General features: G+C 41.7%; 1 protein-coding gene across 3 annotated transcripts in view; it reads right to left on the reverse strand.

The window, feature by feature from the left end:
• Positions 1-510: 510 nt before the first annotated feature.
• The window catches only part of BICC1 (BicC family RNA binding protein 1), a 275,205-nt gene continuing 258,038 nt past the window's right edge, over positions 511-17,677 (reverse strand). For 2 of the 3 annotated variants that reach the window (XM_037062751.1, XM_037062750.1), the window contains exons 18-21: positions 14,962-15,118; positions 13,166-13,326; positions 8,017-8,116; positions 511-2,910 (exon numbers count right to left, since the gene is read on the reverse strand). In XM_037062751.1, coding sequence (XP_036918646.1) covers positions 2,780-2,910; positions 8,017-8,116; positions 13,166-13,326; positions 14,962-15,118 — 549 coding nt within the window. In that variant the 3' untranslated portion in view covers positions 511-2,779. Of the gene's footprint in view, positions 2,911-5,263; positions 5,343-8,016; positions 8,117-13,165; positions 13,327-14,961; positions 15,119-17,677 lie in introns of all 3 variants that reach the window. The other variant, XM_037062753.1, reaches the window with a different exon arrangement.

Consider the following 17,677-nt stretch of genomic DNA (forward strand, 5'->3'; position numbering starts at 1 on the left):
GTCATACATTTGAGCCTTTGTAAAAGAAAGAACAAGAATGTAACCTGTTCCATAATACGACTTTCTGTGTTTGCCTATGGGTGGCCATGGAAACAGTGATTGATCACAGATCCCGGATTCACTGGCTAAAATAAAGTGCCTGAGCTTCTGGGTGGAATGAGGACTGTCAATGCAAATCCACAGGACAAAGAGCACACATCCAACTCTACGGCAGAAACAGCTGCAACAACCAAAATTTTTTTTTCTTAGAAAACAAAGACAGGTCTAGAATTTGTGTAAATATTTTTTTTTTCAAAAAAGGCATTTCATCTAGCAAGGGCAATACAAAGGGGTTATATAAATTTATTTTTCATATAACAATTGATTAGTTTAGAAAAATTCCCATTTTCAATGTTTAATTCCATCTTTCTTTTTAAAAAAATTACTAAAAGGACAAAAACCCACACAAAAATACAATCTGCATCTGTTCTATATTTACAGATAATTGGTCACTATTAAGGCACAGACTGATTAAAAACTAGCATTTATTCAAATAATCCAAATATTTTGTGCATCATATAACACTGTATACTGTAGTGTTATATTCCCTTCCTTGCCTCAACAGAAAGTGAGAAAAGTAATTTCCAGTGTTTTTATTTATTTTGAACACCCTATTCAATCGTTTAATTGGGACAGTTTTCCCTTTGGCATAAAGCACTGTTCATAAAACTTCCGTTAATACTGCAAATTCATTCCATCTTCCTCGTGTTTCAAATGCGTGGTAGAGGGCTGGGAAAAGAGCTCCAAATGACTTTTATTTGGGAAAGTCTTATTAAAGAAACGATACATTTTAGAGAACTGAGTTGCTGAACAGGAAGCCGATCTGGAATTCCCACGCTGCACGGGTAGCCCGATGTGTCAGTACAGCAGCCGCAAAGGATGGGGAGCCCCACGTGACGAGGGGTGCGTGTGATGTGCGCGGGGTGACCCCACTGCACTGGCAAAGGGACAGATTTAGTTCTACATCCTTAAGCAGATACAGTTTAGGAATGGACATCCATTTAGTGACATTATAATTGATCATTTTATGACAGGTCCACTATCTATGCCTTCAAAGTAACCAATACAATGTTTTAAAGTGAAAATTTTTCTGTGTGCAAAATTTCTCTTCCATTCTTGTTCTTTCATGGTAAGACTTAGCCATGGAGAAATGTCAGGCAGGTATGTCTGATTTGGCATTTGTAGGAAAGTCCCCAGTTGTTAGGTATGCTTACCGAATGCCTTCTGCTAAGAGCATGCAACAGTGGTTTATGTCCACGTAGAAAGTCTTAAAGAGTGAGCATAAATAAGTCATTACAGTACAAGTCATTCACAACATTTCCTATGGGAAAGTTTTCCAACAAATTAATACACTTGGAAATAATATTGCTTTGAAGAAAGAGAGGCACTTAGTGATTTTCTTTATAAATTGAAAACCCTTCATAAATCCACAATAAGATGTCTGAAAAGACCTAGGAAACAATGTTGCCCGATTACTTGGACTTTCACAGTATAAGATTTTAACAATGAGTCTAGCCACTTAGAAAATAGTCTTTTTCCCCTTACTTCAGAACTCTGCCGTCTTTATAAACTGTCACCCTAGAGACTTAAATAAAGCCTTCTGCTCTCAACAAACGCGAGTCTACTTCGGGCAGACATGCATGGTGTTAGGGAAGTCCGCTGACTGTATGGAGCACAGCTAATGCATACATAAGGACAGTAATCTATTTCTCTTCCTAATGGCAACAGTGCTGTCTTGTCAGATGGTTATTTGTCTTTTTTAAATAAAGTGACAATCTAGGGCTCCAGTCAGTTATTGAATGCCGTCCAGTCGCTACCATAAATCTCTAGTAGATACCAATTTCATCAATGTACTGTATGCTTATAGTATCTAAAAATAAAAAGTTTGATATAAATAAGTGTCCTTTAGTGCCAGTATACTAAAAATAGCCCTTTGCCTTTAGACAACCATGAAAATCATTTTTAGCAATATAGGCAGCAGCTAAATATGATAACTGCAAAGGGTTAATATTGCAAAGTCCATCTGGTCTTTCTTTGCACCTGTTACTGTGAACTAGGTTCATTGCTAATTGTTTCTAGGATGCTGACATGAACATAAATGAACAGAACTGGTCCAGAACATTCTGTACAGAAACTAATAATCCAGTACCATTTCAAACAAAGATTTAACACAGTCAGAAAAATTAAACTAAATTTGATCTGTACCATTATATCAGGTAACATAAAAATGAGAGAAAGAGATAATTTCCACAGGACAAGAAATCAGAAAATGTAAAGTGCTGAAAGACCTCAATACTCATTTTAGAGCAGTACCAGAAAATTCCATTTTGATTATTTAAAAAAAATCCCCAGATACCAAAACAAAAACAAGCAAACAATAACTTCAATGTTTTCTGGCATCCCAGATGTCAAATCCTTCATTTTAGGTAAAAAAAAAATAAAATCAGTGCATATGTTATATAGGTCAATAAAACAGGAAATAAAGCCCTACCCCCCATATTGCAAATCCTGTCCAATTACCATTTATAAAAAAGTAATCCGTGTGTGGTGTTCTGTATGATGACATAAAAACATCTTCTCTTTTCTTCCTTTTGGGCACAGAATTCAGGTGTGAATAAGATGCTTTGGTCCTGATACCAGACACCAGAGTGCTAAGGACGGGGTGCAGCGAAGGCCCTTCACAGATCTCCTGCGTCCAACTTGACAAGGGAGGTGGCGAGTGTATGCCCGGAAGGCACCGCTACCAGCGGCCACTGACACTAGCGATGTCTGAGTGGTACTGCCGGGGCAGCCTCCCACTGGCCCCGCCCTCCAGGAAAGTGGTACGTGCGTTTGGCGGTTCAAAAAGCTTTCTTCGGTTTTTATTTAGTTCTAGAGAGAGAAAGAGAGAACTGTCAGAAGGTCAGTGGAAAACTTCTATGAACTACAGAACAGAGCAGTAGAGCTCAGAAGATGACGGCACTGTAGGTTTGGGGGCAGGGAGGGGGTCGAGTCTGGTAGCCAGGGGAAACTCTTTAGTTAATGGTCAAGACATTTCTGAAATGCTAGAAAGTTTCAAAGACAACATGTTGTTAGCCAAGAAGGCTGAGGACAGCTAATAGTTTTGATTGAAGTTCGTAGACTGCCTGGGGGATATGTCCCTCTCAGAACCCTCCAAACTCTAGATATACGAATTAACAGTTTGACCCACACAAATGTCATTTCAGAGGCCAAGGGAGGGGGGCCCTCAATGCCCGTGAAAGGCATGAGAGGACGAATTACCAACAACACAGACAATTATTACAGCCATCAAGCTCATGTCACATACAGTAGGCACTGAATTATAAAGTCACACACGAAAAGAAGACCCCCCCCCGACACGAGAAGAATGGAGGGGCACACTGACGTTCAGCTGTCGCCCCACCAGCTCTGGAGGCCTGTGTGCCTCGAGCAGGAGAGCTGCATGAAGAAGTGTATCAGCAGAAGGTCTCCTTGAAGAAAAAATTAACTTAGTAAAAACAGCAACATTGAGGAAATAAATACAACTGAAAACAACCAATACTTGAATCTAAATGTTCAGGGAAAAACCCAAGATGCTCGATTTCAACAAAACCAGAGTATTTAGAAAACACTGTTTAATTCGTCTTCTTTCCAAGTAAAAATTACCTGACGCAGCCTACCTCAGTTACGACTGTGCAGCCACTTTATTCCCACGGCCACACACACGCAAAGATCCTCACCCAACTGATGGGACTCACACAAGGACACAGAATGGTCAGACTCTGGAAATTAGGGTTCTGATAGCCACCAAATGCAAATACCTCCAAATTTACAATTTCAAACCGAGATAAGATAGAATGAAGGTGCTTAAAGTTGTCTTTTTTTTTTTTGAGCAGGGTGATGCCAGTTATGCAGCGCCTTACAGTGCTCAGTACTTCCTCACCCATACACAATCCCTTCTGGAATCTGAGCCACACTGTAAGCTCTGGCCCGCCTGCTGCAGCCACGCCGCTGAGACTGGGGACACAGTCTCGGGCTGCAGGGAGTCACGGGGGACCAGGGACAGCTGCATGGCCAGAAGGGCTCCTGTCTCTTGAGTTCTGGTAAGTGGACCAATGCCCTTAACATTTCACCTCACTGCCTTGCAAAATAAAAATGCCTGCCCCACAGCAGTGATGCAAGAATGGCGACATCTCTCTTTCATTCACATTGAGGTCTTAAGGGAGAAACAAGTAATAGTGATTTATTGGAGCTTATTATATGACAAGCACTTTACATTTGTTTTGTTCTATTTAAGTGCTCCTTAAGGGGTAGATAATTTTACCATTCTCCATTTTATAGATAAGGAAATTGAGTTTTAAAACTAGCCAAAGTCAGCTGTCCACACAAGCTATAATCCTGACACAAAGGGCCATGCCCTGGGCTGCAGAGGTGCATCCGCTGTGTGGAGAAGACCAATCAGAGCATCAGGAATACAAATGTGAGGAACTGGTAGTTCCACGTATGCCAGTGTTTTACTTCCGGTTTTCCAACTTTTTTTTAAAATAGAAAATTGTTGCTTAAAACATGCTTAGAAGATTGGCTATTATTTCAAGTTCCTGCAGAAATACATAGCAATGACACGCCTAGTGAAATATGAACACATGTATCTTATTTTTTAAAAAATTCAGAAATCAAGACAGAATTTAATATATTTAAAGGCAACTGTAGGAGAGTTAAGAATAAATTAATTATCTCAAGTACACAGCCTGGGAAAGTTTAATCACCTTCATGGTAAAACATTTTCTTTGGCCTTCATTTTCTCATGGGCAACTAACCCACACATCAGGACATGCATTCCTACACTACAGAGAAGGAAAGGAACGAATGAGGTCAAGTACTGTTCTCCCCTACCGCACAGAACACGACCAACTGAGCACATGAAAACCATCAGGCCATCGAAGAAGACAAATTTTTTAATAGACATTGAAAACTTTATTCTGAAAAGTCCTATGAATGAGATTTTTGAGAGAAATAAAAATGATCATGAAAGAAAGAATTTGGCCATTCCATAAAAAATGTAATTTCTAAGTTACATAGTTCCAAATGTGAAGCAGAGCTAATCTAGAGAGATTATCAAGGACCAAGTCCTATTGAGGAGACTTTCATTTTACTTTTTTTGTTGTTTTTTAAATTAAAAATGAAACTCCCTCCACTGATTTTTTTTTTTCAGTAAACCTAAAAGACAGTTTGGGAAAATACCAACCTTTTTCTTTGAAATTCCAAGGCTCACACAATCCTGGCAGCTCTCAGGATCTTGTTGCGGATCTGAACAGAGTCACAAACTAAAAGAATAGGTCGGGAAATGTTAGCTCTACCTGAGGCTGTGGTGGGAAGCCTGTCAACAGGACGCTAAATTTCCTTAGACCCTGTGTGTTGTTACTCAAATACGCAGAGAAATTTTTTAAATTTCCAAAACCATGGATTAGAAAGAAGTTTTTTTTTCTCTGATGCATTTCTACCAGAGATAACGCTCCTAATAACACTAACATGAATGTCTTCTGGCCCCAAATTTTAAGAAGAACCAAACCTTACACTGAAAGAACTCTGATTATAAGTAAAAATAAAACTCCACAAAATTTTAAAAAGTATGGGCAAAATCTGTATCTAACCAAACTATGTACCCACAGGACAAACGTGAGTCGAGGTTGCCCAGCTGCCTTGCACCTCTCTGGAAACAGACTGTTCTCAGACTATAAATGGATGTATTTCTCATGAGCTGAACTGGAAAAAGAACCTTTTTGATAAAGGGCTTCTCAATAAAAACTTGCAGAGAAAACAATTCCCTAGATTCAAACAAATGCACTGAACAAAGTAAGGTGAAATCATTAAAATAATCAGATACTTCTTGCTGGGCAGAGCATTCATAAGGCATCTTACTCAAAGTCTCATTCCCTTGAAAAGCAAGGACCTGTGAATCCCACTGAGAGAGGCTGGCTGCAGAGGTAGAATATATAACCTCAGCAGAACCACAATGAAGATGAGGATTGGAGAAAATATTTTTTAAAAAAGAAGATTCCAAACCCACCTGGAATACATCTTAAATGTGTTCCAAGTAAAGATCCTAACCAACCATCTGGAACCTATGAAAGTGTTTAGAGGTATCTGCTTGTTGCTGGAAGCCTCAGAGTTCAGAATTGGGTTGGTACACAAAGAAAGCACTTAATTTTCATTACACTGTCCCTGGCATTCCATGCATCTCCAGTGAAAGATTATGGAGTTCTGGAACACACCCTTCTCTGGGATCAACGTGCTGGCCTACAGGCCTATTTTAATAATATAGGTGTGGAGATTATGTGCGTTAAAAAAATTTCAAGGAGTATATTTTCAAATAAAAGAATATGAAAATATGTAAAGTTAATTTGGTTCTAGGAACAGCCCTCTAAGGCTGAGTTATAGGGTAAACAAGCTTAAAAAAAAAACTATCCTATTTCCATACAGTGTAAAAAAGAAAAGACCGTGGCAGGCCCCTGAATAACGTATCCTGTAAAAACTGATGATACACCACGTGGAAGGACAGACAAAGAAATTGAAGGCGACTTCACACGACCATCTATTCCAGTCCACCTTCATGGTTTGGAAACTCACCCGAGGACTCATGAGCTGGCAGAGGCAAAGCCCAAGTCTCCTTGTTTGAACACAGTGTCCTCTGCACTATATCAAGCTGATCTTATGAGTGAAGAAGAAAACGCATCCGCCCTTTGGAGCTCCATTTATGCAGCGCTTGGGTACACAGGGTGGAGGAAGACTTCACCAGCTGATGTGTGCAGAACCGTATTTATCCACAGAGGAACCTAACAAGCTGCTCAATGGCTGAATTCCCACCCTTCTTTGAAAGCTATTCTGCTTATGTCTGCTTCGGACATTAGGTCTCTAGATAAGTTTCCTGTAGGGAAGCCGGTGGGGGATGCAATCTGCTACTTAAAGAAATAGAAAACCACTGCAGTTTCCATTTTGTTTGCTGATCTGATTAGTCAATGCTATTTGCAAAGGACTTTCACCAGCTGGAGGCTATTGCCAACCTCACATAGCACAGCCTGCAACTTCAGTGTTCTGAAAAAGCCACATCATTTTCTCACCGCCCCTGAACTTGGCTTCTGCTCTTGGGGTCTCTCTCTTTTTGAGAGACTGGCACACGTATGTATAATTGACACTCATGAACTTCATCAGAAAGTCTTCAAAAAGGAAACCCATTTTTTGACCCCAAATTGCTTCCTCATATTTCTCTAAATACCTGTTGCAGGAACACTGTTATGTGGTTGCCAACCCCTGACTCATCGTCTGGCTCAATTCCTTTCAAACAGGAGGTACCCCATAAATATGTATAGAGAACTTTGCAGTACATAGAATATAAAACCAATGTGTACAGCAGGCGGTCTGGGAGACAACATCATTTCCCTTCATTCTGTGACTACTTTGAGGACCCTGCACCCTTCTGTGACTCACTAGTTCTACTAAAACGTTAGGAAAAAATAGAAAAAGCATTAAGACAAGTATAATACTGCCACGTTCCAGCTATACCAAGGAACATTCTTTTCCTCCACTGGTGCGATGACCTCAGTCGGTATACAAGGACACATGCACTTGAAACATAAGAGCCAATCCAGAATAATTATTCACTAACCCCAGTGCTTACTGATGCGTACAACCACAGGCAAAGGAGAATTAAACTGCTCCCCAGTCTCATGTTCTGTAAAGGGCAATTTTGGTTAGATCTTGCCGAAGAAAGCTGTTTCAGGAATGACACTGTCACGGAAGGTTTTTCAGGCAATGTCTTGATGAAACAGTGGGGACGTCCTCAGCATTTGTTACACTGCTCTCGGGAAAACACTCTGAAGCCATAAGCACCAAGGTGCCAGGGCAGTAAGCAAGTGGTGAATGGGTAGAACCGGCCCCAGTGGCTGAGACCACTGGCAGAGGTTATTCAAATTTTCAAAGATGAGTATTATTTATATTCACCTGAGATTGCGAGCAGCATTTTCCTCCTCGCACCAAAAGTAGTAATTCCCAGCTCCTTCAGATCCTGATCTGTGAGAGTGAGGAATGTCTGCAGGTCGATCTGTAGGTGAAAAAGTAATCTTTAGCCAACATAATAAATACTCATTTTCTACCTCACTGTAGGTTCAACTCAGTTGTTACACCTATTTTATTTATTAATTATGCTCTACTTCCAAAAAAGAACAGTGGTGTCACAAACCTAAGGGACAAGAGCTAAATAATTAAGGTGATGGAATGAAAGTGTTTATTCTAGCTGAAGACTTCATCTAAGCCAGTGGTTGACTGCTCCTGAGATAAGACTTAGGTCTGAGCAGCCTGGCAGCCAAGACAAGAAAAGGAAGTACAAACTGCACGTTTTTGTGAACTGATAAAAGGGAGAATACACATCTGTCCAGGAGAGAGAAAATACTTCTTAGTTTTGAATTCTGAATTGGTCAAGTATGTCTCTATAAAGAGAAACTGACTAACAAATATAAATATCTCCCACTGTGTTCTACATAAGAATGACAGAAGAACTCCCAGATCCATGACCCACTTGGCTGAGCCTGGCAGACCATCAGAAAGTGGCACAGGAGAGTGTTTCCAGGAACAGTATAATGGTACTCTTTGGCACTGGCAACAAAGCATGGAGGGAAGCAGCCCAAGGATCCCACCCTGCCCATGAAGACAGTGTGGAAATGCGGACAGGCAATGGGCCCAGATTCTGACTCTGACGATACTGTGCACACAGGCTGACCATGGTGCACCTTGCAGGGCTGTTGTGGCTATTAAATGATTATAAATATAAAGCAGTAGGTTCACCAAGAGGGTAAAATAATGGGCAGTAATGGTTAATAATAATATAGATAGATAGATCTGGGAAAAGTTACTAAATAAATCTTCAACCTATTTAAAATAAATCTCATAATGTTATGTGCTGGGGGGTCCTTATTAAGTCACATCTGAACATTAGAAAATACCCTAACTGAAGGAAGCAGTGCCAAATTTCAACACATCCAAAAAGAGTAGAATATACTTTACTCTTCCATTATAAGAACTTATTTTGAAATTTTGTTTCGATTTAGAAGTTACATATAGACCTTGTAAAAAAATCTTTTATCATTTACCATAGTCATCATTTATCAAAGGTCTAAAGCTATGTTTTTATAAATTCTATTTAATGGAGGCTCTACTTCAGAGATCCCCAAACTCCTCTTAAAGGACCAGACAGTAAATATTTTAGGCATTGTGGGCCATATTGTCTCTGTTGCTGCTACTCCACTCTTTCCGCTTGAAAGACACCATAGACAATATGTAAATGAGTAAGTGTAGCTGTGTTCCAATAAAATTCTGTTCACCAAATCAGAAGGTCTATAGGCTGTAGTCCGCTGACCCCTGCTCTAGTTAATATTATATAAGGCCTCCCTGGCTTTGTATTATATTTTCTTTCTTTTGGAAATAACTGGATGAGAAGTACCTACAATAAATTTATTTCTGTGCTTCTTCAAACAGGAAATAAACCAAGAATATTAGTGAATAATATCTAATCATTTACACGGAGACCTTCTGTTTCTGGACAAAATACTTCTGCCCTTGAACTTCTCAATCAGCTACCCTTATCTAACCAGCAAAACTAAGTAAAAGACTAAATACTGCAATTCCTTAATGTGTTGAAGATGAAAATGTTATTCAACTTACAAAATCCTTAATTAAATGAACACTGATTTAGATGTACATAGTATCTTTTGGGGGGGTATTAAAAAAGCAAAAAGATCCTGCAATCAAACTCAAGTTATTGAGCCATGGGCAATACTTAAGTTTATGATACAAAATACCTAATAAAAACTCTAGATTCTTCATTCACTAATGCATAGCTTAATTAGATATTCTCTAAGATAAAGTAAAGCCAAACCTGGATCAAATAGATACATTTATCTGAAGAGCTATTCTAACTTCCTGTTGCATTGGGTTAGGTGTGCCCTGGTAAAATGACAGCATTATTAAAAAGGATCAAGCTCTGTCCTTTATGCCAGTGCATAATGGCCATGGCTGATCAGTTAGACCAAAATCCGTGCCAGGAATTGTTACACATAGTTAGACAGTCATGAGCAGAGCAAGGCCAATAGGCCAGGTGCAGAAGGTCACCAGGTGGGGAGCCCTGGGTGCCTTGCAAGGGGAAGACAAACTGGGAAGCAAGGACCTCGCCCCCAGGGTAACCTTTCATCCCCAGCATATCGCTGGCCCTGCAGCCTGGACCCTCTGACCTTCCCTTCCGAGACATAACATCTGGGCCTCAGTTACATTTCAGGCCCAGAAGAGCAGCCCAGCCTGGGCTCTCCTGTTGCCTCTTCTCTGCTCAGCTCTTCCCTGTTTTACTGTCCCAAGTGTGCTTTTGCTGTGGCCAATAGATCCTCGCTTGACTGCACCTTGTCTCTTGACTGCAATCTTTCCTTCAAAAAGACAAGAACTGAGGTCATCTCACCAGTAACAATGGTTCAGAGCCATCTTAGTTCTGTATCAGTTTGGGCAAAACCCAAACAGTACATAAATTAGTAAATTAACATGAGCCCTGGCTGGCATATCTCAGTGGATTGAGCATGGGCCTGTGAACCAGAGGATCGAGGTTCAATTCCCAGTCAGGGCACATGCCTGGGTTGCAGGCCAGTTCCCAGGAGGGGACACATGAAAGGCAACCATACACTGATGCTTCTTTCCTTCCCTTCCCCTCTAAAGATAAATAAATAAAAATCTTTTAAAAATAATAAATTAACATGTATAAAGAGTACACTATATTCTCTGAGAAGAGATTCCAATAACAAAACTAGGATAGGGTCAAAGTAACTACACATTTATTTCTGATACTTACTTTTAAGTGCTATAAATATAACAGTGAAATCATATCAAACACAGACTTGTTGCTGACCTTAATAGAGCTATAAATCAAAAGTTCCTGTGAATAGCAGACTTCTAGCCAAGATGGAGGTGTAGATAGATACATTTTACCTCTCTGCCCAACTAAAAGAAGGACAACGACCAATTTAAAAACAAAAAACAACCAGAACTACCAGAAGATCAAATTGTATGGAAGTCCAACAACCAAGGAGTTAAAGAAAAAACATTCTTTCAGACTGGTAGGAGGGGTGGAGATGAGCACCTGGGGCAGTGAGGATGCGAGGCAAGGCGGTGGCTGGAGGACCAGGCAGGTGAAGTGGTGGCTGGCAGACCCAGTGATCCCACATTGACATGTGGGTAAACCAGGAGGAACAACTGGGAGCAAGAGAGACAGTGAAACCCAGGGTTCCAGAGCAGGGAAATGAAGCCTCAAAACCTCTGGCAATAAAAATCTGCGGGGGTGGCAGAGGCAGGAGAAACTCCTGGCCTCAGAGGAGAGTCTGCTGGAGAGACCCACAGGATCCTAGAACGTACACAAACCCACACACCTGGGAATCATCACCAGAAGGGCCCAATTTGCTTGTGGGTAGTGGGGGGAGGTGACTGAAAGCCGCCAAAGAGCTGAGCAAGCAGCACTGTTCCCTCTCGGACCGCCCCTCCCCCCTAGACAGGGCCACAATACAGCAACGTGGGTTGCTCCATCATTGGAGTAAATACCTAAGGCTCTGCCCCTTACTATGTAACAGGCATGCCAAGACAAAAAAAAATACAGCATAAATGAAAGAATAGATCGAAGCTCCAAAAATAGAATTGAGAGATAGCCAATCTATTAGATGGAGAGCTGAAAACATTGGTAATTGGGATGCTCACAGAAATGGTTGAGTATGGTCGTAAAACAGAGGAAGAAGTGAAGGCTATACAAAGTGAAATAAAGGAAAATATACAGGGAACCAGCAGTGAAGGGAAGGAAATCGGGATTCAAATCAATGATTTGGACCAGAAGGAAGAAATACACATTCAAACAGAAGAGAATAAAGAAACAAGAATTAAAAACTACGAGAGCCTTAGGAACCTCCAGGGCAACTTTAAATGTTCCAACATCCAAATCATAGGGGTAACAGAAGAAGAGAAAGGGCAAGAAATTAAAACTTATTTGAAAACACAATAATAAAACTTATTTCCTTTCCTAATCTGGCAAAGGAAATAGACTTCCAGGATGTCCAGGAAACTCTGAGAGTCCTGATGAAGTTGGACCCAAGGAGGCACACACCAAGGCACATCATAATTACATTATCCAAGATTAAAGAGAAAGAGAGAATCTTAAAAGCACCAAGAGGAAAGGAGAGAGTTACTTACAAAAGAGTTTCCATAAGACTATCAGCTGAATTCTCAAATCTCGCAGGCAAGAAGAGGCTGGAAAGAAGTATTCAGTCATGAAAGGCAAGGACCTACATCCAAGATTGCTCTATCCAGCAAAGCTGTCATTTAGAATGGAAGGGCAGATAAAGTGCTTCCCGGATTTGGTCAAGTTAAAGGAGTTCAACACCATCGAACCCTTATTATAGAAAATGCTGAAGGAACTTTTTATGTGAGAAAAAGAAGATAATCAAAAATATGAACAGTAAAATGAAAACAAACTCACAACAATCAACGGAACCTAAAAAAACAGAACAAAAACACACAAAATAAGCAAACAGCTAGACTAGAAACAGAATCAGAAATGGAGATCCCGTGGAAGGTTATCAGCAGGGAGGGGGAGGGGGAATGAGGGAAAACGTACAAGGAACAAGAAGCATAAACGGTAGGTGCAAATAGATGGGGAGGTTAAGAACAGTATAGGAAATGGGGAAGCCAGAACACATTTATGTGTGACTCATGGGTGTGAACTAAGGTGGGGGACGCATGGCCGAGGGATACAAGGGGGGAATATGGGACAACTAATAACATAATCAGCAAAACATATTTTTTTAAGTTCCTATGAATCAGTCTTTTAGTTAAAACTGCTGAAGGTGTGTTTTTATCAACACTGTTTCCTATATTTCTGCTATCCTGTGTATACTAGTTCTAAATAAATAGGAAATGAGATCACGTTTTTCCTAGCAGCAAAAGCAGGCTATGAGACTTGAAAAAAATGCTCAGTGAAAGCACAGTTATAGGTCAATGAGTGATTTCATTCTAGAAGTCGTCATACAACACAACCCAAACAAACCGGGGGAAAAATAAAGAAAGCGTGACTGACCTCTTGTTGCTGGAAGACGTCTGTGTATTTGCCCAGACCCAGTTTGCTGAAGAGCTCAGGAAGGTCGGAGCCTTTGAAAGAGCTGTTTAGGTTACAGCCGTTGCTTCCTGTCAGTGAGGAAATGCAGTCCATGTAATTGCTACTGCTGAGATAGTGTTCCGCTGAAGGGCAAACGAGAGACAGGCTTGAAGTGCAAATGCTCACAGAGAACAAGGTTTAATTAAAAGTTTTAATCACTCAAATATTTCAAGTTCATTGTTGGGATGAACAGAACAGTAGCTGCAGAAATACAGCAATCCTTTACTGAATGAAATGCTGGCTATTGCTTTCCGAGTGATTCCTGCCATTTAAAAGGTTACACTTGCAAGGCAGCAATTCAGCACCAGTGCCACTGCAGTTAATAATCATTAGTCATTTTCACTTGGAGCATTCAGACACATTTGCTCTTTATCACTGATTGCATATGAATTAAAAGGAATTGGGAGGAAGGTCCCTTAGGAACAATAAAGGCATGGAAGTTACTGTAAGTCCAGGCTCCATCTGGATGGCTCTCTGTCTCCACATTCGTGCTCACCTGGGGTCAATGGAATTCTACGATAGTGCACCATATAAATCTCCTTCCCTGCTAAAATGCAATTGGGCCACAGGCTCACAAATAGAGCACTTCCAAAATTAAGAGTACCATAAAGTGAGTTCCCGCATTTAATTTATGACAGAAATAAATCTGTCTCCTGAGAAAAATCCTAAGACAGCAATGCTGAGCTTGGCCCTGGCTCTGCAACCGATTTGTCAGGCAAAGATTTCTCCACACTGTGTATGGCTCTCAGGCGCAGTGGCCTGCACAGCTGGGTGGCGGACTAGTGAGCCATGCCAAGCACTTGACCAAATACTGAAACACTCGTCAAGATCTGCTTTGGAGATTCCAGCAGCGCTGTGCAGCCAGTCCTAACCAACCACCCACTGGCTCTTCTTGTCCATGTGGGAGTTTGATCCTCTTCCACCAAAGCTGCAGCTTCACAAGGGATTCCCAAGGAGAGGATGAGGAGCGAAAGAGGACACTCCGCTAGCCAATCAGATCCATCTAATATCCTCTGGGATCAATGCAGTCACCAAACCTAAGAATTGCATTCTGCTTTGTTTCAGGTACCACTATTTACTTTCTTCAGTTTTCAACTCCCAATTGAGGGGAACTTTATACATCACAGTGGCAGGAATGTCCTGATAGGTGTTCTCTTTCTCTTAAAAATTGATATTTTATTGCTTGCGGAGACAATGTGTGGAGGCAAGATTCCAGGACCAAGCCCCAAAGGCCTTCAGCCCTGGATCACTCCTCCAATGGAAGGTAAGGCCCCAATGCCATTAAAGAAAAGACTGTGGAGGGTCCAGCGAGGTGCTGGGTCAAGGTGAAGGCAGAACAGAGCATGCGGGGCACGTGGGAGGAACCCCAGGACTCAATGGTGGGGCAGGCTGATGGTGTGACTCATTGTCCAAATGATAAACTTGCTGTTTTGAGTAAAAATGGAAATTATTAAAAATTAACACTGGAACAACTGGTATAAGCAAGGACATCTGGGGAAAACCCAGACATTGGTGATGCTGACAAGGGTGTCAAGAAATTATTTACAATTGTGCTGTTTAGTATAATAGCCATTGGCCATATGTGACTCTTAGCAATTAAAATGTCCTACGAATGAAATACACACATTTTAAAGACTTAAAAATGTAAAATATTTTTACCAAATAAACAAATTCCATGCTGATTACATCTAAAAGTATGATTACAATTCAAAGCTCACTTGATTTGTTTTGCTTGCGCTTGGGGCTGCCGATAGAAGTGGCAAATTCACCATGACTTGTGGATCCTATTCCATTTCGGTCCCTCCAGTTGTCAGATTCACTCCCACTTCCCAAGTGCTCGCGACTGTTGGACCTCGAGAGGGACACTGACGAGCCCTGTAAACAATCAAAGCCAGATAAGGCACGGTGTGATAAGGGGGTTCCTGGGCTGGGAGGGGAAAGATGCCCAGCAGACCACTGCCATTTACTTCAATTGCTAACTGATGCGTGCACCAGCTCTCAGTGCCCATGGCATCATGGGTGAGACATGAGACAAATTCACACGGACTACCAAGTCCTGTGAAGGAAAAGGGCCGGCACGGCTACTCCCTCAAGGGGGGAGCATCTCAGAACGGCCTGGCAACCCTCTCAAGGGAAGAGCGCACTGACCCTTGCCTAGACAGGCTTTTATTGGTTTTATTTTTGCACAGGAGTTCAGGTACAACTTACTAATCACTGTCAGGCAGTAAACAGTAGATAGCATACAAAGAACTATTAGGGCTTCTTGTACGTCATGGTCCATCAGCTAAAAGGCTACAAAGCTTTGGAATAACAAACTCATTTTCTGCCTGAGCCTTTATCATTTAACTAAGAGCATTCTTAGCAAAGCAGACTTCACGGGATTTTACATATCCTTTCTCGGGCCTGATCATTCTGGGAGCCCTCCATTCCCAGCACAGGGCTGCACCGCCCTCTGTCATTGTTTTCAGGCTTAAGTCAGGCAGAGGTGGCAAACAGCCAAGGAATTTTCGGAGACTTCTCTCGGACTCAGGGGAGTCAGGCTTCGTCATAGCCGAGGGGTGAGGATCCATCACCCTGTTTCTTCATAGCCCCCCAAGTCCTTCCCTGGGGCCTCCATGTGATTGTGCCTAACTTAGGTCAATCCTCCCTTGAGGAATTTTACCCGTCATTGGCTAACTGACCAAGCATTGGAGGCCACGTTATGGAAAAAGGAGCAGAAGCAGCGTTCCTGCCAGGGAGATAAGCTTTGTCTCCTTAGTGGCTTATGGTCCGAAGGTGGCTCACTCAGCCTTAGCCATGGGGGGTTACAGCTCCTGACACCAGGCAGAGCAGTTCCCAACATCTAAGCACTGCAGTTAGCCACTGACTCTCGGGAACCGGCTGTGGTACCTGTCTCCATCCTTGTCTTCCAGCCACCAAGGACTTGGCAATGGACACTGAAGTTTTTGTTCATCACAAGGGTGCCCAGCAGAGTTCTGAGAGTCCAGAGTCCAGACTTAACTCCTTGTAAGTCTAAATAAATATCAATTATTGAATTCCCCCAAGTCAAAATAAAAATAGTAATCTAAAAGATCTCAGAAGTCTGCACTGAACTTGCACTTAACCATTCTTTCATTTATTTAATCACCATTATTACAGACACTTTGCTTTGTACTATGTCTAGAGTATTAAAGTCAGGAGTCTCTGATTTTCAAAGTTTCACTGAAGAATTCCAAGAAAATCCTTTACGATTCACCTCAACAATCTCACTTCGTTCAGTCTCCCAGCAGCATCAGCACAGCTGACCACGGCTTCCTTTAATACCTCCTTTCTCCAGGCACCAGGGCACCACCCGCCCCAGGTCTCTGGCCGACCTCACTGTAGCCTTGTAGGATCTTCCTTCACATTTCCCCTCTAGATGTCCTACCACCCTGGGGCTTGATCCGAGCCTGCCTGTCTCTCCTCCACCTCCACTTTCTTATTAAGTAATCTCCATCTTTCAGCTAAATCCATGACCCCCGAATTTTTACCTCCAGATTTGACTTTTCTGTTCAAATTGAGTGGATGGAGCAGCCAATTTGACATGTCCATGCTCCTGCCTCACAGACATTTTAAATGCAGAGTCCTTGAAATCGAATTGTAAACCTGTCCCCACCAGCTACACCCAAACCTACTCCTCTCAGAATCCCTACATCTCAGTAAGTGACTCTGCCACTCACCGGCTGATGAAGTCATCCTCATCCCTCCTTCCCTTTCCACATCCAATCCACTGGCAAGTACTATTGACGTCATCTCAAAAATATACCCCAAATCTACCTACTTCTCTCCATTTCCACGACTGTTATCAATAGCCTCCTTAACGAACATTCCAATTCTGTTCTTCCCTCCCAATAATCCATTTTCCACAAAGCAACTAGGTTGATTTTTAATGCAAATTAGAACAAATCATGCCTCTGAATAAAGTCTTGCAATGCTTCTGTCCTTTACAAAGGGCTGAGGTGCTCCAGAACTGAGCCTCTCTCTCCAACCTCATCTTCAACGCTCTATCACCCGATCCACCTGGGCACCAGGAACTTACTGGACGGTCCTGACTTCAAGGATGAGCCCACCAGCTGTCCCCCTGGCCTAACACTCCTTCCTTAGATCCTCCCAAGGCCAGACCTTTCTTGCCATGTAGGTCTTAGCTTGAATGTCACCTCATTAAGACCCACCATCACAACCCAATCTAAAGCAGACTGCTTCATACCTATCAGGGACTTTTATTAACTAAATATTCTTATTTACTTGTTTTGTATCACTCTCTACCCACCAAAAAGCAAGCTCTATTTATGAAAGCAAGAGCCTGTATTCAAGCATTTTAATGCATTTTTAATGCCTAGAATTGTGTCTGGAACACAGATGTTGCTTGATAAATATCTGTGGAATTACAGAATCTCATAGGTACATCTCCCTACA

The sequence above is a fragment of the Sturnira hondurensis genome, unplaced genomic scaffold (assembly GCF_014824575.4).
Source record: "Sturnira hondurensis isolate 20B ecotype Veracruz unplaced genomic scaffold, ASM1482457v3 Scaffold0014302, whole genome shotgun sequence".
NCBI lineage: Eukaryota > Metazoa > Chordata > Mammalia > Chiroptera > Phyllostomidae > Sturnira > Sturnira hondurensis.